We start from the raw sequence: 24002 nt of genomic DNA on the forward strand, positions 1-24002 counted from the left end.
TCGTGGTTGTGTTCGATGTTTCTGCCTATGAAAACAAGTTTTTCCTTGCCACTGTCACACAGCGGAACAAAGTAATGAGTGCTTGCTCTTGGTTGGACTTGGTTTGAATTGTTGGGTCTCACCAGATACAAAGAGTAAAGTCTAGCCCAGTGGTTCCCAACTGGTCCAACCTCGGGGTCCAGATTTCTCCTTAGTCATTAGTTCAAGGTCCACGTAGCTCAATACATTCAGCCTCATTCTTGGTTGGACAACCCGGTGAAGTTTGAGAAGTCTCATGGTGTCAGTAACACCCTGGATACTGAGATTGTCCCAATATCTGACCATAAGGAGGAGACTCGCATCCTTACTGTGGAGGGCTTTCTGCTCTACACCTATGGACCTTCGACTGACGTGCTCAACTAACGTTACTTTACTTCCATCCTATATCAAGAATGCAAAAAGAACCACACGATGCCAGACCCCCTGACCTCTTGGACGGCCACGTCTGGCCCATGAAACACAAGAAGATCACTTCTGAACTGCGACCCACCAGTTGGGAACCACTGGTCTATATGAAAAGTTAAGATAAGTTTTGTTAAGCTATTGTGCTATATAAAGAAAAACTGACTTGATTTTGGGGGGGAAAAAGCTTGGATGTATGGTTAGTCAACTGTAGACATGGGACTGTTAGGTCTTATGGCTGCACTGTAATGGCAAATAAGCAAAACAAACTTCTGTTCTTGTGTGTGGTTGGAAAAGTTTTGACTTCTTTCTCTTGTCCTTCTTATCCCTTTTTCCTCATTACCTCCAGAAGGCTGTCGTGTCTTTCTTGGCGAGCGCGGCTGTCTCTGGTAGGGGTCATTGGAGCCATAAAGCTCGACCGTCCCCAGGTTTAGCACTACCGTCTTCTGGATGTAGTCCACCACCGCCAGACCGTTACTGTTGCCAAACACCACACTGGGGAGGGGGTGACAGATTCAGGGAGGAAGTGGAAGAAACAGGAGGGCGGGGGGAGTCAGAGAAAGAAAGATGAGAAAAGAGGAGAGAAGCATATGAGATTTGATTTAGCTTTTAGGACTAAAAACACTGTAGTCAGAGCACAAAAACAGCTGGAATCTCCAAATTTTCCTTGCAATCATAAATCGCGTTGACAGGCCCGGTTGTCACTGTAGCCGTGAGCGGTTGCTGCTTGAATTGCAAAATTGTATGTGTGTCCACTTTGCATATTTTGTCTGGGTGAGATGGTCATTATAGATTTAAGTCATTTTAGTTTTCACCTTAAGATGATACAGCTTGATAAGGATGGTGTGCACTTATCAGTCTCAACAACAACGCTCCTGTTTGTATACTTACAGGCCGTAGGAGGAATTGAGCGCCAGACTTGTGATCTGCTGCGGGGGCTCTCCGCTCACCCACACTAACTGGACCACCAAATCTACCTGGTAACCTGCGGACTGCTTCAGAGGAGTACTTCGCACTCTGGAGAGAAGAAGAAAGAGTGGAATGGGGAGGAGGAGGAGGGACGGCGAGGAGCAAGAAAGTGAAAGGGAAAGAGACATTAAAAAAAAGGGTTTCATGAAGAGAACGATGAGTGGTGCAGCTGCAGCTCTGAAGCCGCTGTGTGTTGAGGGTCTGGCATGAGTGGCTGCGAGGGGATGATGGGGAGGCCGTGGCTGAGAACGCTTCAGGCGCTGACTAAGTCTGTGCAAGAGTGCTTGAGGCAAAAGGCAAGACTCTTGTGTGCATGAGTGTGTGTGAGAATGTGTGGTGCTTATGAGAGTTTATGTAATCTGTATGTGTGTGTGTGTGTGTGTGTGTGTGTGTGTGTGTGTCATACTTGAGGCAGGGCATGTTGCCGCCGTCAGAGTTGTTGCTGCTGGTGGAGGGGTGTGAAGGTGGGCCGCTCGTCTGAGGGGAGGCACCGGGGGTGGGAAGCGCCGATGTCTGTTCTCCCCCTCCGCCCCCGCCGTCTGGAGACTCTATGTCGTTCAGCTCGTACTGCATTCGCACCTCTAGTAGCTGCAGAAGACGACACACACACAGGTGCAAGTGCAAGATATTATCAGATTTACAAAAGTGGAGAACAATTTTCCATGAATTCCTCCGAGGACGGAGAAGTCATCGAGTCCATGAGCTGCATCCACACACTCACAAAGTCACTTTGATAATAGAGATGTGTTTGATGTGTGTGTGTGTGTGTGTGTCTGTGCATGTGTGTGTAGGCAGATTGAGAGTCAAAGAGGTCCTCCAATACTGAATATTTCATTCCTTCTAAGTCCTCCTTCAGGCTACTTCTCCGCAACCTCCGCCTTCGCACAGTCACAGTCTCACACACACACACACACACACACACACACACACACACACACACACACACCACCAAAACTCACAGACACACACAATGTTCATAAGCTCCTCTGTTTTGCATTCTGTCAGTCTCATTAGCCCCTCTGACATGTGGGAGTGAAGACTGATGGGTGGCCTTCTTCAGATTCTCACTCCCGCCTGCCTCCGTCCTCCTCTACCTTCATTTCTGCGAGGTTACAGAGGTGTTTGACCTTGTGGGAAGGGAGGCTGTTCTCCTAATTACAGCTCGCTGCAACTGCATATCTACTGATCCACATCCCAGTCAGTGTAGGAAAAAAGAAGGGGCCCAAAATTTTCTCTGACACATGTATCAGCACTCGCTGGCAGTCACACACAGGAAACACTTCCAGCAGGAAGGTGGCTGCTGCAAGGTGCTTCAACTCGACAAATTCATGAAAGTTTTTTTTTGCTGTGAGCCCGGTTTGTTTGGCAGAACAAAGGGATTGGATAGTCTGGACAAACTGTGCAGAACACATTAAGGGCCCCGGCTACAAAATAAAAATAAATTCGCAGACCTGCGAGGAAAAACACATCCCCGCACCTCCTACGCGCTTTGATTGACAGGTGATCTCTGTCTAGAGCCAGTCCAGAGCAACAACACCACCACAGCAGTGACCGCTTAGCAAGGAGAATGTTGCCAAAACTCTAAATAAACAAAGTGTCTTGCTGGGGTACCAATTTAACACTCCACCGCTCCAGCGATAAAAACAAAAAACAGAAACTAAGCATGTACAGTATGCGCGCAGCCTCTCTCTTGTAATATAGGAGCTGTGAGCATGTTCACACAGATTAAACAGCATTTCTCTTTACAGTGTGTCATTAAACACTGACTCCCATCACACCCCCAGAAGCACTTACGCCGCTATCAAGGCGGATTATAATGACAGTCTAGTTTTGCTTGTTCACTGCTCCGTCTGTTGGCATAGCAACCATACTGCCTTTGACTAGGCAGATCTTTGAGAGCATGTGAGTGTGTGCATATGTCTCAGCATCTTAGAACAGCAGAGGAAGTGACTGTCGAGGGGAAAGAATAACAAATAAAAGCACAATGTATTCTTGATGGAGAGTTGCATCATGTCCCGAATTTGTGGTTGCAATAGGAGAAGAGAACGTGTCCTCTGTATTTGTACTGAAAACTACACATTTCACCTGGATTCTAAAGTCTTACTCACCTGCACCACCTCAGTAGTTACTTCCAGCTTGCTGAAGCGGTAGATGATAACGTTGGCTGACACCCCGGCCACACACAGCATCCGGCTCTCGGGGCACCAGGCCATGATCTGAATGGCAAAGGGGTCTTCGTCTGACACCTCGGTGCTGCCCTTGTCCTCTTTGGACCGGTTTCTGTCAAACACCTTGGCTGTTTTGAGCTTATAGAGCACCTGGAGCATTACTGGGGGAAAGAAAGGAGAAAAGAGCAAAGTGTCAGTTGCAATCCAGGAAAGTCAGACATATCGAATCTGACTCTGAATAATGTGAAATCAGAGGAAATGTAGTGCTTTGAACTTGAGAAAATTCATTACTACTTCAAGACTCGAAGGAATACTTGACCCCTAAAATGACCTCTTGGTATAAATTACTCACCCCATGTTATGTTGAATTTGTTGAAAAAATATACGTTTTTCTTGCATGCCTATGGAGTGCGAACCAAAAATCCCCAAACTGAAAAATGATGGATGAACTGAAGTAAAAGGGGTCCTCGTTTATCAACTTAAAAACTATATCAAAAAATCTGCTTACAAATTCTCACACAACTTGTACAGTACAATCCAAGTCTTACTTATCCAGTCGTATGCTCAGCACTTCCCAAACACACAGCCCTTTCTGACAGGGAACTAAACCAGTAGTGAAACTTATCTATGCTCTCTTCAAAGCCAGACTCCATTGACAAAAACGGTAATTTTACCTCGCTGAACACAGGAGCTGCTGGTCTACCGCTTTCTCAATCAGTTTGTTTGTTTGTGTTAATATCTTCCTTGGGTGAATCAAAGATAACTCTTTAAAACACCAAAGTCACAGAATAACACAAACTAACTGACTGAGGCAGCAGTAGACCTGCAGCTCCTGTGTTCAGCAAGATACAATTACTGTTTTTGTCAATGGAGTCTGGCTTTGAAGAGAGCATACATCAGCTTTATTTTTAGTTCCCCATCAGAAAGGGTTGTCTGTTTGGAAAGTACTGAGGAGAAAACAAAGGTTTCTTCACAAGTGCAGCACAACACAGGGTGAGCAACTGATATACAAATGTTCATTTTGGGGGTTGAAGTATTCTTTAATCTAAAAAACACTTATTTTGTTCATACTGAATGTGTCTAGGTTGGTACTCAAATTTAGTTTATTTGAAAAATAAGTTTTAGAAAAGTTTTTACAGTTTCCTTTCCTTGAGCTTAACAACACAAAACAATAATTATAATCTTGTGAAGCATAAACAAAGCTGAGCCGCTGAGGGAACTCACTTGCAGAGGCATCCCAGAACTTCACAGTTCCATCAGCATGCCTGGGAATTCAACAGAGGAGGACAGAGAAAAGAGAAAAGTGAAGAGACAAGACAGAGACGAATTTCAGTTTCTGTCCTGAATTCTACTCTGATCAAAATAAAAAGTTTCTTTGATTTGCAGCACAAAAACATCTGTACAATATCAACTGAAGACACAAAATCTGATGTCAGGTAAATTACAAAAAAAAAAAAAAAAAAATTACACTGACAAAGTACAATATTTTGTTTGGTCCCAAATTAATCATTTAACACCACAGATCCCCCCTATGAGAGGTTTCACTGATGATTTTCATGACTTCAGTAAAAGTTGTTAACCAGAACATATATTACATGGCCCGAAGTATATGGACACCCATTGGCAGACTATGAGTCATGGGTCCCTTGGCACAGATACTCAAAAGGTTCCTGTCTACTGGAGCAAGACAAACAGACTTTGTTGTGGTTTTCCTCTTTCTTTGTGTGGTTTTGTCTCTTTGTAGTTGTTCTGCATCGTTTCGTGTGTCTTTGTAGTCGTTTGTGTCTCTTAAAAGACATTAAGTGTCCCTTTAAGGTAATTTGGTGTCATTTTTGGTCATTTTGTGTCTCTTTGTGGTTGTTTGTGGTTATTTTTTGACTTTGCATTTCCTTTGCTAGTGTTTATGGTCATTTTGAATTTCGTCCTAGTCTGTACATGCTCAGTAATCCATCCATGTGGACATCCCTGGCAGGGGTTTGGCTATTCACCTTAGTTTAACTCATTGAAAATCTTGATGCTATGGCCTAAAATGATATTTAACACAATAATGTGCTTCCAAATTTGTGGCAAAAGTTTGGAGAAAATCCTGTCCTCTTTCAGCGTGACAATGTCTCCGTTCATAATGTGAGGTCTGTGAAAAATGGTTTGTCTGGTCTGGTTTAGAGGCCTTAAACTTGCATGCACAAAACCTCAAACCCAATGCCGACTGTGAGCAAGGCTTTATCGCCCAACATTGGTGGTGAACCTTGCTGAGTAGAAGAAAATCCCAGCAGCCAGGTTCCAAAATCTTGTGGAAAGCCTTTTCAGAGGAGTGGAGGCTGTAATAGCAGCATAAAGGCCCTGACACACCAAGCCGACGGTTGGCTGTCAAAGTTGGACCGTTGATGAGCATCTGCTGCCCTCCTGTCGGCTTTTTGTTTGGCCGAGTCGGCATGCTGAACAACGCCAATTTAGCCGGCACAACGGAGCCCGTCACTGAATGAAATCACTTTGATTGACAGTTCAGCTCAGCACATAAGCAACATGAGTAAAGTAACCATAGAGCTAAAGTCGAGGCCAAAACAAGCTTGTTACATAAGGTAACATTATTTTTCTTTAGCGCTCTTCTTGAGCTCTTCAGCAGAAACATTTCGTGATGGTTTGTGTTCTCTTTCAGTGGTGCACAGTAAATACAATTTGATCTTTCAACATTGGATTGTGACCATCTTCCAGTTGCCCTTTTTGACCGTCAGCTGTAGTGTTTGTGGTGTGTTCATGTGCAACACTTTTGGCCTAGATGTAGTTACGTCAGACCACGAAGCAGGTGGCCTTTGACGCTGCTAGTTCTCTGAGGTTCTGGAATGACATGTCCAACTATTACATATGGAGGTAATGCTCTGATTCATTCATTCATTGTCTGTAGCCACTTATCCTGTTAGGGGTTGCAGGTGTGCTGGAGTCTATCCTAGCTGACACTGGGCGAGAGGCAGGGTAGTCCCTGGACAGGTCACCAGACTATCACAGGGCTGACACATAGAGACAGACAACCATTCACACCTACGGACAATTTAGAGTTACCAATTAACCTGCATGTCTTTGGACTGTGGGAGGAAGCTGGAGTAAACCCACGCTGACATGGGGAGAACTCCGCACAGAAGGGCTCCCCAACCCTGGGTTTGAACCAGGAAACCTCTTGCTGTGAGAGGACAATGCTTACCATTGCACACTGCCCTCAATGCTCAGATGTCCACATATTTTTGGCCGTGTATTTTAAATCGTGTTGGTAACAGAACGTCCAAAAACATCCACATATTGCTAAATGCCTAAAAATGAATAGAGTGGACACAGGATTGCACTCAATAGCAGGTGCTGAGCATGATGGCTTCTCCTTTTGGTGCCAGAGAAAAGAACATTGTCCAAAAACGAAATAAAAAATTAAAAAAACATGGTTCGGTTGCCATTATTTTCCATCACTCCTCACTGTTTTGTTGCCAGTTGAGCTGAGTGGATTGGGAGAGAAATATCATGCAGGCTGTGGCACTCTTAGAAAGAGAGTGAAGCCTGTGCAGAATAGTAATCCAGCATGTAGGGGTGAGGAGAGACGAAGGAAGAAGAGAGGAGCAAAAGCCTCCTGGTGCCAACCCCCATACCTCAATGTCAGCGCGTGTGTTCTGTTAAAAACACCCCGTCTCTCCTTGTTGACAGCTTAGAGCGGGATAATAAACATTCAAATGGAGCGAGGTGCGCATGATTGGAATATATAAAGACCTACAGTAAATATTCCAAGACGAGCTCCTCGGCTGTGGAGACCTGACGGAGCAGGAGAGGTGAAAGTAATTGAGTTGCAGCGAGACGATAATGCTAATGAAATCAGTATTGTCTTACCCAGTGATGATGATCTCTGGGTAGCTCTGTGTGCCTTGACCCCAGTTTCCACCGCTAATAGGCCATTCCTGGATAGACAGCAGACACACACACACAGTACATTAGAGCCGATGAGAGACCACAGGTAGAAGTCAATGAACAGCGCGTCAATAGCATTGATTGATTCTAGAAATAGATGACATGATAAAATTGCACATGAGTGTGCACTGGGAAAACAGGCAGGGATCCTTTGTGCGCGTCTTTCGGTGCGTCCTGCAATTATGCACGTCAATGAGTGTGTGTCTCCATCTGAGAGAGCGTGTGTGCGTGTTGGCGGGGGGGTTTGGCTTTAAACACGTTGACACATACAAAGGTCATCAGGATGACTCATGGTGATCTTTATGTGAGAATGCCCTCCCGCAGCTCAGCCAGGCCTTTGCCTAACACAAAATAAATAAAAAATACAAGGGGTGGTGATGGTGGTGGGGGTGTGGCAGCTAGGCAGCCAGTTTGGGTCAGTACATGCTGACATTTCCGACAGAAAGCTAGAACAAGGCGACAGGCAAAAGAACATGGGCATACATAATGGCTGCAAGAGCAGGGGGTCTGTCTTGGATGATACAGGGATAAGAGACAAAAATGAGAGGAGAGAGGAGGTGTGCGAAGGGAGAGGATGAGCGTTAGGTAACGTGAAACTATTACAGAGGCCGTTTAGCTTCACGGAAACATTGAGAAATACACTTCAGCGCCAAATTACCTCATGCTGCATGGAGTTTGTAGCGAAGACATCCATGTATACAGTAATGTGTCCTTTATTCAGTAACCTTGTTGTTGTCGGCAACATGGTTGGAGGGTGTAGTGAGGAGCATTTACATTTCTAATTTAGGCATTTAGCTCTTTTATGACACCGCTCTCCAGAACGACACAAAGGAAAATTCCTCCCTCGGGATACTATTACTCTGTTATACATCATTAATCTGTGATGGGAGGTGTGTTCACAGAGTTATTTCATGATGGAGTAGTGGTGATTTATTTCATTTCAAGAGTAAAGCATGTCTCCTTCTCCTCAGGAGTTTAAATTGAGGCAAACAGTGATGACAAGGAGCAGGTAGCAGTTTCTGTGGCAAAATTAAAGCTTATTTTACAAAATATTTTGCCAAACATATGTATGTAATTTGGTTCTAATTATAGGACCAAGACTAAAGGTCTACAGCTACAGTAGCAGCTGTGAGCTAAACGCTAACATTACCACGCTAACATGCTCATAGTGACAATGCTAATGTGCTAATGGTTATCAGGTACCATTAACAAGGTTGACCACCTTAGCATGCTAAGACTTCTAATTAGCTTTAAACACAGTTGATGCTAATAGTAATGTCCTCAAACTAGTGACTTTAATCTACCAATACATTTTCCATAACTTGCATGTACTTGCCAATGTAACTTGAGTCTTTTAGTCAACAGTGTAAAATTTTAGTAATAAACAAATGTTGCTGATATTTACATGGGGTAAAATTGTGTTTTTCTTTCAAAGAAATTCCTATTTTTCCAATAATTAGTATCAAGTTATGCAGGAAACTTTCCTGGATACAAGAAACTTTTAAAGATAAACTATGCAGGATTATACTGAAAAGCTTGTACAGAAGTAGTTGCTCTCGATGTGTACCATCACAGCGCTCAGGTGAGGTCAAGGCCTCCAAGCAGCAGGCATCCAAGAGATACAGCTCCACAAAAAATATAGCAAATATAGCAAGGCGGAGGCACGCCAAACAATGAATAGGTATGATTGCAGCTGTAGCAGCTCCGTGACCCGCCCTCTAGCTATATGACTTGCCCACCATACCTACACATTAGTCAATGATCAGCCTCCTTTACTCCTTAGCCTGGAAGTTTAACTCCCCACAAAACTGCTAAGTTAGTGATTAACTAGCTATGTGGTATAATGTTAAAAGAGAGGTGGTTAAGATTAGGGCAAGGGTATTGGGGATATAAGGCTACATCTCGTTAATTATGTTGATGACAAGTTAGCAATTAGCTTACGTTAGCTTTTAAGTATTAGGTTAAAAGAGAGGTGGTTCTGGTAAGGGTAACAGGAAGGTTAATATCTCATTAATTATGTTAATGGTGAGTTAGCAATTAGCCAGCCATGAAGTAAATGTTAAAAGGTTAGGGTAAGGGTAATAGGAAGGTTAATATCTCATTACTTATGCTGATGCTAAGTTGGCAATTAGCTAGCTATGAAGTATTATGTTAAAAGAGCGGTGGTTAAGGGTAGGGTAAGGGTATTTGGAAAGCTACATCTTGTTAATTATGCTAATGACAAGTTAATGACTAGCTAGCTATGAAGTATTATGTTAAAAGAGAAGTGATTAAGGTTACGGTAAGGGTATTGAGAAGGCTATAACTCATTAGTTATGCTAATGGGAAGTTAGCAATTAGCTAGCCATGCAGTATTATGTTAAAAGGTTAGGGTAATAGGAAGGCTATATCTAGTTAATTATGCAAATGAAAAGTTTGTGATTAGCTAGCTATGAAGTATGATGTTAAAAAGTTAGAGTAAGGGTAATAGGAAGATTATATCTCGTTACTTATGCCAATGCGTAGTTAGCAATTAGCTAGCTGCAGTATAATGTTAAAAGAGGTGGTTATGGTTAGGGTCTGGATATCCCAAACAAGAGTGAATCTGGGGTAGGCTTTTACCTTCAGTTTTGTATATCTATATCTATATCTTTATCTATACGGACCCAAAGCATTTTTCCGACCCTTAACTTAAAATAGACCAACCTTTTCACACACAGTGGTTACTGCAGTGTAGAGTTATATATTACTTTTACTAAGACTTTGTTGTTCTTGAAAATATGTAATCTGCAGTAACTTTTGTGGCTGTAAATCAATCAATTAATGTTATTAGAATGTAACTTGCAGTTTTTGTAACAAAAACAATATTTTGGGAATGTTTTTTACACAGTTCAACAGGGGGAGGTGGAGGTGGGGCTGGGGGCTGCAGAGTCACTAGAGACGCAAGTGATAGGACAGGCAAGAGGGAGGAGTAGATCAAAAGAGGGGTAAGGCTTAAGCTTAACATTTTGATGTATTACAAATAGATATTGTTTTATAGTTTTCACATGGTGTATCATCCTATTCATCGGTTTATTAAATACATATTTTTCCTGTTGAAAACTCAAACACATGCTGTGCATCAGAGTGGGCATGTGAAAAACGCATGTTAAAGAAAAAGTGCTTCAATTCTTTTCTAACACACCAACAGAGGAAAAGAGAATATTGTCTGAGGGGGTCATAATTAATGCATGAAAGGGATTTATTAACTCAGAAAGCATGTCATGTGGTTGCATTGCGTCAAATCTGCTGGGAAGAAACTAGTATCTCATCCTCTTCCACAAATGATTTCTCCCTCTCTCTTTTTCCTCCTCCTTTGTAAAACTGTAAACCTGGAGAGAAGCCCTTACTTTTTAATTCTCAGAGTCTCAGTCCAAAGCCTGATAAGATTTTCCATTAAGATTTCCATAACAGTAAGAAAGACGCATCACGGACCACAATATGCAGCTTACAAACATAAAGCTTTCCTATATATTACCTTTTTGCTGTAGCCCTGTCGTTTCTGCCGCGAGCCAACAGAGTAAAGTGCAGGTATGAGGTCCACAGGGCAGTCGGCAAAATACTCGCAGCAGGTCACAGGAGACTCGTGGATAGTCAGAGGATAGGGGTTCTCGAATATGGGGTAACTGTTACCGAGAGGGCACAGACAAAGTCACTCTTAATTAAATTAGTCCGTCTGCCAAGAATCAGCGCATTAATCTCATTCAGTGCTGCATGTATACCATAGAATAAGATTTATGAATGGAAGTTATATCATGATATAAAGTAGAAACAATATATAATGAAGATAACGAGCACTAATGGGCCAACTGTGACATTTCAGCCCACATTTAAGAAACAAAAGATGATGAAGAGCTATTTAATAAAGAGCCGGACTCACCCGTTTTGTGCAAGGTCGATCACCACTAAATCCTTTTCTAGAAGGACCACCACAGCGTAAGGTTCCTGAAAATCTGTGCGGAGAAACAGCCAGACAAGTCATTCATCACACTGTACGTTCAGTAGTGTTGCAGTTCTTGGAGAGAGAACTCCCCTGAAATCTGCAAACCACAGGGGAAGAATTCCTCAGACTTTACATGGCAAATGTTATTATCATATCCATGCCCTGAAGACGTGAGGGCAGGAACGCTTAACGCTTCACATTCATTAATCTATGTGATTTATGTCTGTGGGGGATATTGCTCTGGTTAAATATTTGTATCCGTCTGATCTGGGAGTAGAATTTTACATTCAACCTTAGATGATTTTCTCCTGTAGTAGATTTTAAACCTTTGAATGAATTGATAAAATTAATGCCCTGGTTTCATTCACTCATATGTAGAACTTATGAGGCATAACACTGGAACCAGTGTAGCTCACCCTGCTGCTGAATAAGTCATCTGCACATATCTCTGATTCTAGTCACAGTCTGAAAGTGTTATAAGAGTCATGAATACTAACAAGGGAGAGCAAGCACATCAAGCAAGAACTTAAATAAATAGAGGTCAGGTCTGACAGATGAAAAATGTGAATACAGACAGAATATAATGACAATCCACGCTTATTAAAGGACTACTTCACCCCACAAAAGGTAGACCTATGGGCTTAGCCCTGAATGTCCTAAAATCCTACAAACACCCCTGCGTACACCTGACCTATGTGGAGCTGCTGCAACTGGCCCCAGGCCCATTTTGCAAAAGTGGCTCCCAGGCAAAGCACGTTTAGTATCCCTTGTTTATGGTTTGACTGCTGGTTGACAGGCAGGGAGGAGGCTTAGTTATCTGTGAGTGTTGCTGTGCTGTAAGTAAACAGCTGCCAAAATTAACACTGGTCACACTGGTCATTACACTAAAAAAGCACCAGCCCTCATGTCAGTGACATCAGAGTTGCTACACTTCCTCATTTCCTCAGATATGCACTCTATCCACCAGTGTGTGTGCATGCAAACTGTAGTTTAGAGAACTATCTGTTGTTCAGAGCAGCAGGTTTCAGGCTGTCAGAGAACGCCAAGGTTGAAACACTTTGACAACTGTTGTTACTACATCTCTCACTGTCCTTCTCATTTTACTTCCCTGGCGCTGGTCTACAAGTGATTCACCTCCTCCTGTGACCCGTTACGCAACTTCAGATCACTGTGCAGTATCTCTACAGTATGTCTGGGAGTTGGGAATAACTGTAATTATGGCCACTTTCACTGCTGATTTACCTAAAGAGACAAACTGATTACAGCCAAGGCAATCAGCAAAACAAAAAAATAATTTATTTGATGAAGAGAAATTCTGTCAAAATTGTAAAAAAAGGACATGAATGGCAAATTCACGTAAAAGTGTTAAATACAGTCTGTGGATGGAGGTATGGGACATGGAAGCATCTCAAACTAGCTTCATAATACGAGCCACCTACAGTGTCCTGCCATCTCTGAGGACCCTCAGCCAACGGTACGGCGAATACCCTACGTGCCCCCTCTGCCCATCTCCAGCACACCTGAAACATATTCTCGTTGGCTGCAAGACAAGCCTGACACAAGGTTGTTATACCTTACGGTACAATCAGGTGCTTAAGTGTCTAGCAGCTACCCTGGAGACCAGACGCATATCCATCAGTGCCCCATCTCTGTCAATCCATCCCACAATTACGAGATGGTCTGTCCACAAAGGTGCGAAGCAATCCAAGGCCTGTACAATAAAATCGGGGGCCTATCATCCAACACCAGTGAAGGAGGGTACCCACCTGATGACCCACAAAGTATGTGCAACGACTGTCTCTCCTTGGCTCTGCCTTCCCTATGCTCTTTCCCACTTTTCTAGCCATCTAACCTTGACCCTTTGGTGCCCACTCAGAAACCCCCAGACAGCACTATTACTCCCGCTCATATTCTCAGTATGCGCATCAGAGATTGTAACATCTAGTCCTAAACTGAACTTGACTGTGAGTAGCACATCTTTATTTTCTTCATCTCTTTCAAATCTATTTGCCTTTCACAATAGATGCTCAAAACAGAGTAACACTGGAAACCGCAGCATCAGAAAACCTAAATAAATGAACCTTGTCATAAGAAGTTTTTGTCAAACTGCTATTTCCAAGGTAAAGAATGAATCTCCAAGCTTAACTTCACCTCTTAATCTTTGTCTTCGTCTGCACATTTTACCTCTCTGCTACTTTTATGCCCACACTAGCACACGTTACAATACTTGCTCTGTCTGCCTACACTTTCAAAGACACTGGTGTGCACATTGCATCACCACATTGCAGCCTGATCATCATGGATTATCCACCTCCTCTACACACTAACACTGGTTTAAGTATGCACAAATACACACCATCAGCCAGACATGTATTGTGTAATCTAAAAACCCAGGGATGTCCATTACCAGATGAAATCAGTGCGTGGTGACATCAGACTGCCGGTGAGGAGTTACCAATATTACATAAATCACTAATCCTTCCTGTAGCCGTATACATGCCAGATAATGCTGCACCCCACTTTACATTGGATTATATAAACGCTGGATCCCAGTCAGCTCCACTTTGACGTGTTTTAGATGTTGACTCCTCGATACAGGAAATAAGATAATAATTTAATTTAGATGGAAGGCTATTGTGTTCAAAGAGATGAAATGAAAATGTAATGTTCCGTGTGTCAGATAATGAAACTGGAATAGGATCCTTCCCCCTTGGGAAATTTCATATTTATTACAGAAACACACTAACACAGGGGCGAGCAATCCCACATAATTAAAAAATAGAAAGGTGCGTGTGTGTTATTCTAATGCACTGACGGAAGGAGGATAAGATGACTATTCCCATACAAATATTATGCTGAGACATGCACACACCACCTGAGCACATCCACAGCAAAATACGCACAAACTTACCGTTGGGGTATGGTGTCTCACAGAGTGTGAGGAAGTCTACTATAGGATAGTCCATCTCCAGCACAGCTGTACTCTTCCCATGCATTACTGTCAAGCAAGGCCGCCGGCCCACCGTGTCGTAGGACAGACCACCAGACAGAATTATGAAGGGCTCCCTGGAACACAGACACACACACACAATTCAGCATCTCAACATATTTTACATGTCATAATTAGCACAACAGTTCTTAGGCTATGGCCAAGAACTTGTTTTGTGAGGTCACAGTGAACTTGACCTTTGACCACCAGATTCTAATTAGTTTATTCTTCAGTCCAAGTGAACGTTTGTGTCATATTTGTGGAAATCCCCTCAAGGTGTAACAAAATCACAGTGACCTTGACCTTGGACCACCAAAATCTAATCAGTTCATCGTTGAGTCCAAGTGAAGGCTTTTGCCAAATTTAAAGACATTCCCTGAAGGTGTTTGTGAGATATCATGTTCACCGTGACCTTGACCTTTGACCTTCAACCACCAAATTCTAATCAGTTTATTCTTCAGTCCAAGTAGACGTTTGTGTCAAATTTGTAGATGTCCTCTCAAGGTGTTCTTGAAATATCATGTTCACAAGAATGAGACAGACAAATTCACAGTGACCTTGACCTTTGACCACCAAAATGTAGTCAACTCATCGTTGAGTCCAAGTAAATGTTCTCCCCAAATTCAAAGAAAGTTACTCAAGGTGTTCCTGAGATACTGTGTTCACGAGACTGATATGGATGCAAGGTACGCAATCAGTTCATCGTTGAGTCCAAGAGGACCTTTGTGCCAAATTTGAGGAAATTCTGTCAAGGCCTACAAAAAACTTCATCCTTGCAGTATTCTATTACTTCACACTGGAAGAAGTTGAACAACAGCAAAGCTACCCTAACAAGAAATATCGTTTCCTTGGTATACTATACACGATTCTCCTTAAAAACAATGTACTCACACTGAGGTAATTCCTCTCAATCATTGTTATGACCCACTAGACAAGTGTGGTGGTGTATTTATCTGCAGAGATTCTGCCCTCTGACTGTATGTTCTCATTGTGGCTAAAAGGTAGAGCAGGTAGTCCTCTAATAGGAAGATCAGCAGTTTGATCTGCGGCCCCTCCAGTCCGCATGTCAAAGTATCCTTGGGCAAGACACTGAGCCCCAAATTGCTCCCAATGGCTGTTCCATCGGTGTCTGAGTGTGTTAACTGAGTAGCCAGTGGCACCTTGTATGGTAGCCTCGGCCACCACTGTGTGAATGTGATTCGTAGTGTAAAATGCACTTTGAGTGGTTGGATGACAAAAAAGGCGCTACATAAGTGCAGGTCTATCCCATTTTCTGTGTAGGGGTTGTTATGGGCATGTACCTCTACACTTCTCAGGTGAGGTCAGGGCTTTATAAAGAGGTAGCAACCAGGTGCCAGACTGTAAGTAGCAGGCATCAAAGGGACAGTGCAGAACAATATGCAACATAGCGAGGCAAAATGCTAGACGGGAATGAATCTGGGGTTGGCCTTTACTTTCACTTTGGCTGGCGAGCATGTTTATAACAGTAAAATCCTACATAACATACCTTGAACTGAGCCTACCTAAAAAAGGCAATTCAAACTACTTTGTAAAGAAAAGCTGACAATGTAAATGTGATATAAAATGCTAACAAAATATAATACAAAAGGTCACATACCAGCTAAAATGCCACTCGGTTGAGTTTGTTACATAAAGTGCACACTTGTTCACAGGTCATACATAAACTAAAAGAAAGAATACCCTACTATTCATGGGAAAGTTCAAGAGTTTTGCAAGAACTTGCTTCATGTTCCTTCCCGGGCTCCTTACAATTGTCTGTAGTTTCAGTAGTTAACTACACAAAAATGGCATACAAGTAATTAACTACTTGAATAACTACGCAAATATCAATGTAGTTGAACTACCAACAAGCAAAATGTAGTCCACTGCTCTGAACACTGGTCTGAAGCACATGGTCATTTATTACTCAGCTTTTAACCTTAACCTTGATGTCGTAACTGTGTTGTATAATTAAGCATATTCATGCCAAAGCATATGTGCATGTGTGTACTGTATGTAAGTGTGTGTGTATCAGAGAGAAAGAGCGGGACCTTACCCATTTCTAGTGGTTTTGTACTCCACTTTGAGAATGGGTTTACAAGGCTCTGGCTTCTTCCCGTCCTTGGGCTGTTTTCCTAAAAATAGAACAAACACAAGTTCCTTTACTTTGCCACTTCATCTCTCTTCACCTCCCTTCCTCTCCTGTCATCTCATTCTTTTTCTCCCTTCCCCAGGAGCTGCACTTAAATTGCAGCTCTGAACAGTAGCCAGACAATAACAAGAGGCTATTCATCAGAGAGGATAAAGACAAATGCAGGGGCAGGGACATGCAAAGAAGGTGTGGCCGTCATTAATGATTTACAGAATCCATCTATTCCAACCTCGAGGGAGGTCAGCGTGGAGAAAATGTGCACATCCATCACACGTGTGCCGGCCTAAGCATATGAGAATGCACAATAAGAGGCTGAATATAGTGAGCCCTGAGGCAGGTTATACAAGGCAGGTCCTTGTAATAAAGAACTGCTTTTAATAACTACATCTAAATAACAGATATCTAAAAAGACAATTAAAGGAGGACTTATAAGCCTTACTTAAACCTGTCAAAGGAATTTGCATAATTGCCCATTAAATACCAAACTAATTACGTATGCAGCAGTGGGAGAAACAACTAATTAAAAAGCCTGTGTGGTGAAATCCTCTCTGCAATCCCCTACACACACAAAAAAACACCTTCCAGAAACTGGTTAGAAGTTTCCCCCTTTCATTTAATTCCTTTTCTTTGTTCCTCTCTCTGACTCTCACACTCCGTCCGTCCATTTGTTGCACTCACACACTCTGTCTAGTTCTTCCAGGCCCTTCATCTGGGCGAGCTGTCAGAGTGCTCTGTGGGGTGAGTAGGTGTGTGGGGGAGACAGCGGAGTATGGATTAAAATACATCTTCAAAAGAGCAGACTTGCTTTTTCTGCAGGAAATAAACAGAGCGCCGGCACTGATGCATGCACGTGCAGACACAAAGTAAAGCAAACAGAGGCAGGACATAATTGAAGTGACAATAATCCTCTGGCTGAAATGGGGGAATGATGAGGGAGCCATGTGTACAGGAGGGAGACTCTTGAGGGATGGTTTCAATTAATGCAGAGTGGGTCATGTGACTGACGGAGGTGGCTGAAGGCACTGGTTTCATGTTTTGCAAAACTTATATTAGCCAAGACTAGACAGAATTGGTGGCTTTTTAGACATAATAATCCAAGAAAATGGATTCATTTACATCCATATGCCCATTTTACATTAAGTCTGACATGCACAAGTGTTTGTATAAGGTTAAAAGAATCAACAAGGTTCCTTGGACCAATAGTTCTCAACTTTTTTTGCTGGTGACCCCTTGCAATCCCTTATCAATCATCATCAAATGAAGAACAATGATTCCTGTCCTGACCATCTGGTTAGAAAACCTGTTTATGTCAGAATATGACAGAAATAATAGAATCATAAAAAAAACTTATTTATATAACACATTTCATACAGAGAGATAATGTACATCAATGGAAAAGATGGAAAAATACACATTTAAAAACAAAAGTGAGACTGCAAAAATTATCTAAATAAAATAAGGAAATAAAAAATAGTTTAAAATAATGAATTGTACAAGTAGCATTTATACCAGGACCAAGAGGAGAGAGCACATCAGGCCCATCTTGGCTGCTCTGCACTGACTTCCTGTTACATTTCCAATTGATTTTAAGCTCCTCCTCCTTGTATACAAAACCCTACGTGGGCTAAGACCGAGCTACATCACTAACTCCTTTGTTAACTATTTGCCTCCAAGAACACTGTGATCATCTGCTGCTGGTTCATTGGAGGTTCCCAACAACAGCTAGAAGATCGGGGAAGCAGCCTTTGTCAATACGCCCCTAAGATATGGAACACACTACGTATAGATATCAGGGAAGCTAGCTCGCTAGATAAGAAAGCTAAAAACGTATCTGTTCGCTTTAGCCTTTAACTAGCTCTGACTTCCTCATACAGGTCTGAAACTCTTTCTATTTACGCTTCATGCTGCTGCAACTCTTAAAATCTTTACGATTTATAGGTTTGCAACTCTGTGAGTTTAATGAATCAGTTAATCAATGGTTTAAACTGTTTTAAATGTCATTTTATATTAAATTGCCATGTCAGATTTATGTTCGTTATTATCGTTATAGTAAATTAATTACAATTAATACTCTTGGTGAGGTAAAAAACTACAAAAGTGTAAGTTTAACAAGTGATAAATACCAGGCATAGGACTTTTTCTTTTAAGCATTGTATAACCTGTTTATCAATCAATCAATCAAACTTTATTGCAGACTCCAACGTCCAAATAGACATACAATCACATACAGTACATAAAACAAAAATACAGTAAAAAGGCGTTATATCACATAATATTAAAAAAGTACTTGTGCATATTCAGTAAAAGGCATCTAATAAATAAGAGCAGCAAAAAAATGCAATTTAAAAAGTGCTTATACACATTTTATAAAAGGCACAAATACCAGTGTTTCCACATATAGGATTGGTATCTAACAGAACTACACCTTGGATTGGTCAACTGTATAATAAGATTATTCTGGGACCCCTGCAGTCTACATATAAACTTAAACATCAGTCTTCTCAGGGTGGCCTGGAAGGTGTTTATCCCTAAATCACAAAAAAGCTTGCTGGCACTACTACCCCTGGGCTGCTTGAGCAGGATTCTGAGACAGTCATTATATGCAACCTGGAGTTTACGCAAGCTCTCTTTCTTATACCTCACCCAGAGGGGGGCCGTGTACATAGGGGTGCAGTAAGCTCTAAACAAGTTCACCTTCACTTCACCAGAGCAGTAGTGAAATTTTCTCACTAACATATTGGCTTGGACATATAGCATTCTTCTCTGTCTAAGCATGTCAGCATCATCCTCCATCTTATCATTGATGATGTGGCCTAGATATTTTGCATTGGTACACACAGACAGGGTTTGACCAGACAAATAGAAACCTGGGAAATTAAGATGTTGATCCTCCTTGGTCCTACATATCATTATCATACTCTTTTTGGCATTATACTTGATGTCAAACTTGACTCCATAGTCTGAGCATATGTTGAGAAGCTGTTGGAACCCTGCACTACTGGGAGATATAATGGCCAAATCATCAGCGTACATAAAGTGGTTGATTAAGGTGTTACCCATTATGCACCCTGTTCTACAATCTCTCAACTGCCTTGACAGGTCATCCATGTACAGGCTGAATAGGCCTGGGGATAGAAGCCCACCCTGCCGTACCCCATTGCCAACTCTGAAGGGAGAGGATAAAATACTCCCCCATTTAATCTGCATAATCTGCCTGTCGTACCAATATGCCAGGATATGTATGATGCTACCCGGAACACCCCTATGCTTCAGCTTGGTGAAGAGCTTGTGATGGTTGACTCTGTCAAATGCCTTAGAGGCATCAATAAAGCCTACCAACATTGTTGAGCCCTGCCCTCTGTACTTTTCTACTGCTTCTTTTAATGCATAAATACACAAATCAGTACTGTGTTTGCTCTTAAAACCGAATTGGTTGTCTGTGGTGCAAATAAGATCCCCAACCCTGTCTATTATTACACTTTCTAGCACCTTAGACAGTATGCTGGCTAGGGTGATGGGTCGATAATTGTCCATACTCCCTACCTTACCAGCCTTGTCTTTAATGACAGGTACTAGAATAACTGTCAGCATAGCATCTGGCAGGATGCCATGCGTTACCAACCCTTCCAATATATAACTTTCTAACGTGACGTTTAAATGACAAAGGAATCAGGCAGCTACTTGCTTCTCCTACGATACGCAAATGTAAAACACAGGGATCGTGGGCATGGTAAGTGTGGTTCTCCAAGACTAGTCTGGGGATCCCCAAAAGCTTTTCAGAATCATTAATCAAAATTATCATAACATCAAAAAATATATTTTTTATATTATAATATATCATAATTAAAATAATTTATCATAATCAGCTTCTGCATTTTATTGAGCCTATGTATGGATTACGGATTATGGACACTTTAAATCAGCTCTTTTCTCTTAATTTGCCTTTGATATTTTGTTTAGGTAAGCATTACCTAAAGCTAATTAAACCGATGTCATTGCTTGATTGGTTTTCTGTGTTGAGATGGGGAAAATATTTTAATATTTGTCTAATATCATGCTAATACATTTCTCTTGTTGTGTTCTTTTACATAACCAAGACCACAGAACCCCATAAATATAGGCTACGTCAAATGATTCCAAGGGACAAACATGAGGAATGTCTGCTATCTGGTGAGGGGTCCTTGGTGGAAAGAAGATAGAGAAACTCTACTACAGAACACACCTGTGTCGGATCCCCTGTGTAATGTCTGCTGAGCTGTTTTGTCCCTCAATGCCCTGAAGAAAACTCATGTCAAAATGTTGGTAAATTATTTACACACTTTATTTTTTGCATCGTGGCTATGTGTGCGACTGTCTCTATTCACACTTGGGATATATCCAAACTGTATGTTTATATGGATTTTTTTTATTTTTGAAAAGAAAGGTTTGCCCTCCATACTGACCCACAGCTGTTATGTTACCATGATTCAGACTTTCTTTTTAAGGCACAGAAATGGTACTCAGCATGAGACGAATGCATTACTATTGCTGAGGGACTGAAATGCTTAATGTTAGGAAACAGAGTACGGGGTTAACTGGTTACTGTTGGGGATACAAGGTTCTGACAGGAGCCACAAACCACCAGGTGACAACTGTTGCATTCAACCATCATTTATTGTCTATCATTTATTTTGAAATGACGGCCAATGCTGATTAGATGCTTGTTGTGATGTTTGCCATGGTTCTAAATGAAGACAGAAATAAGACATAATATTTGCAAAGTGAGTCATTGAATCATAAATCTAGTCTTTGAATTGCTTCAAAGTACAATAAATGCCAAATAATAATTAGCTAGACATGTACTGAAATATAACCTTTAACAAACTAAATCAGTCAAACTTGATCAAATTAATCAAATGTTATCCTTAACTTGATAGATTCTCAAAGACACATGGCAAACACCATCAAACATGCAGAATGGAAATGTTTGAAGAAAAAGAGGAGCAAGTGTGGTCCTGCCTCCTACTTATACATTTAGATATCGGAGGAGCTACCAAAAGTTGGCCAAACCCAACCACCCCTTGATGTCCCCTTGAGGATGTGAGGTCGGTAAACTTTCCCCACTTACCTAACCTTATATAGTTAAGTGTTAAGTTCAAATTTGACTCAGGTTACAGTGTAGATGACCTGACGTGAATTCAGCTGGAGGAATAAAGAGGCTTCATAATCAAATTGTTAAATTGCAGTATGCTTGGAGTCATGTCGATGAAGATTCTCAGTCATCCAGGTCATGGTTATCCTAAGTGCTATATCGTAGACAACTGGACTTGCTTGAGTTTCTTGAAGACGTTTCGCCTCTCGTCCAAGAACCTTCTTCAGTTCTAACTGACTGGTGCTGAGTCACAGGCTTTAAACTCTGTGTGGGCGTGAACCTTTACAGAGTCGTTGAGGTCACATGTGAGTGATTGACCCACCTGACCATCGTAATAGCATCAAGAAGCCATCTACGTCAAACTGGAACGACCTTCGTTAAACAGAGGAGGTGGCCTTCGACACCACTTACCACCCACCTACAATGCAGTCTTGGGATCCCTCCCCAGATGACTTAACCCCCATTCACACCTGGTCCCATCTATACTAACGACATATATGAGGGCCAGGTGGGTCAACGACTCCCATGTGACCTCGACAACTCTGTAAGGGTTCACACCCACACAGAGTTTCAAGCCGTGACTCCGCACAGGCCGTTAGAACTCAAGAAGCTAATGTAATGCTTGGAGTGAGACCATCATGCATCTGGCTGTGTCTGAAAACTCCGCCTAGTATCTAAGGGAGTAGTCAATGAGTCAGTAAGGGACTGATTTCGGACACAGCCTGGGAGAGTGTGTGTGTGAGTGTTTGTTTCTTCGTGTGTTTCCACATCCTTACCGTGTGGGGTGATTGTCTGTATGGGCTTGCCCTGGCCTCTGATGTTCCATATGGTCAGAGTTCCATCTGAGTGACTGCAAATGAACTGCTTGCCCTCGTGATGCCAGGCAACTGAGTGGATCGCCTAGGAAACGACATGCAAGAAGAGGAGGGTCAGTGATTCAGCAAGACGAAGCATCATGTGCCACCATCTCCCTTACAAGTCTGTTGCATTGCCGCAGCCATACGGCGCACGGCACGATGTTCATATGTGGGTTAAACACACACGACTCTGGATTATACACTGCTTAACAGATGGTGACAGTGAGATAAAAGGGTCCGGCCCCTGACTCCAGAGCACTTCCTGTGGCATGAATGCATATATTAGAGGATGCTTTAATATGACCCATTTGCTGAATGCGGAGAAAAGCTGGAAATGGATTGGTCATTTTATTCAGGAATGCCAGGAGCAAGGTTTTATTACCATGGCTGTAATTTTAAGAATTCAATTTCATAAAAACGCAAGGGGAAAATGTCTTCAGCTCTCAGCATCACTGAAACAGCCAATGTGGTGCATTCAGGCTCATCTGGTGTCATTTAGGGCAACAGATTTAATATACCTACACACAAAAAAGGATGTAGTCTGTCTTGCTAACTCAAAAAAAGGAAAAAGCAGAGAGGGCAAACGAGAATATCAAAAAAATTAAAGAGTGTCTCAGTAATGTGTATTCAAGAAGTGTAACTGTTAAGTTTTATTTCCATCCTTCAATTCTCCGCAGACACCGTGAAAACTACAAAAATTATAGCTGCTGCGCAGCAATGGTCAGGGCCGGGCAATTTTAGGCAAAATTAGGCAATTCTGAGCAACACACACAAAGCATATCACAACATAGAAGTTACATCATATAATTATGGCATGCCCTTCAAATTGTGGAATTATGAAAAAAACTGGCGTGATCTAGCTTAAAGCTAAACATTATCCATGGTGACAAAGATGAAAACATTTTTTAAAATGTAAAAGTAGCTATTGGATAGACTCTGCATATTGACTGATAGCTAAGCCAAATAAACAGGGAAAAGAGACAAGGGATAACAGGGAAAAGTGTTGATAAAGAGTATTTGTCTCTCTGCAAAACTGCCTGGATCATAATTATTTTAACCTTAGTAGTCTAATCCACATAGCATGATGCCTGAAGTCAAGTCAAGTCAAGTCAAACTTTATTTATAAAGCACATTTAAAAACAACCTCAGTTGACCAAAGTGCTGTACAGTTATTGAAATATAAAATAAGCATACACAAATTTCATAAAAAAATAAAACAAAGAAAATAGTAAGAGCTCAATTTTTTTAAAAAAAACAACAACTAAAAATTAGATTAAAAAAGGAAATAAAAGAGTAAAAAGAGTAAAAGCCAAGGATTCTTGCCTAGCAGGGACTGAACGCCAAGGAGAAAAGATGGGTTTTCAGTAATGTTTTAAAGTGCTCAACAGACTG

At 41.8% G+C, this 24002-nt stretch overlaps 1 protein-coding gene across 3 annotated transcripts in view; it reads right to left on the reverse strand.

Moving 5' to 3' along the window:
- Positions 1-24002, reverse strand: part of stxbp5a (syntaxin binding protein 5a (tomosyn)) — a 159793-nt gene that overhangs the window by 22891 nt on the left and 112900 nt on the right. For all 3 annotated transcript variants that reach the window (XM_050058767.1, XM_050058769.1, XM_050058770.1), the window contains 11 exons: positions 22530-22653; positions 16527-16605; positions 14393-14547; positions 11419-11491; positions 11017-11164; positions 7443-7510; positions 4803-4843; positions 3519-3739; positions 1817-1998; positions 1333-1458; positions 785-936 (listed from right to left, as the gene is read on the reverse strand). In XM_050058767.1, the coding sequence (XP_049914724.1) occupies positions 785-936; positions 1333-1458; positions 1817-1998; positions 3519-3739; positions 4803-4843; positions 7443-7510; positions 11017-11164; positions 11419-11491; positions 14393-14547; positions 16527-16605; positions 22530-22653 (1369 nt within the window). The remainder of the gene's footprint in view (positions 1-784; positions 937-1332; positions 1459-1816; positions 1999-3518; positions 3740-4802; positions 4844-7442; positions 7511-11016; positions 11165-11418; positions 11492-14392; positions 14548-16526; positions 16606-22529; positions 22654-24002) is intronic.

The sequence above is a fragment of the Epinephelus moara genome, chromosome 12 (assembly GCF_006386435.1).
Source record: "Epinephelus moara isolate mb chromosome 12, YSFRI_EMoa_1.0, whole genome shotgun sequence".
Lineage (NCBI taxonomy): Eukaryota > Metazoa > Chordata > Actinopteri > Perciformes > Serranidae > Epinephelus > Epinephelus moara.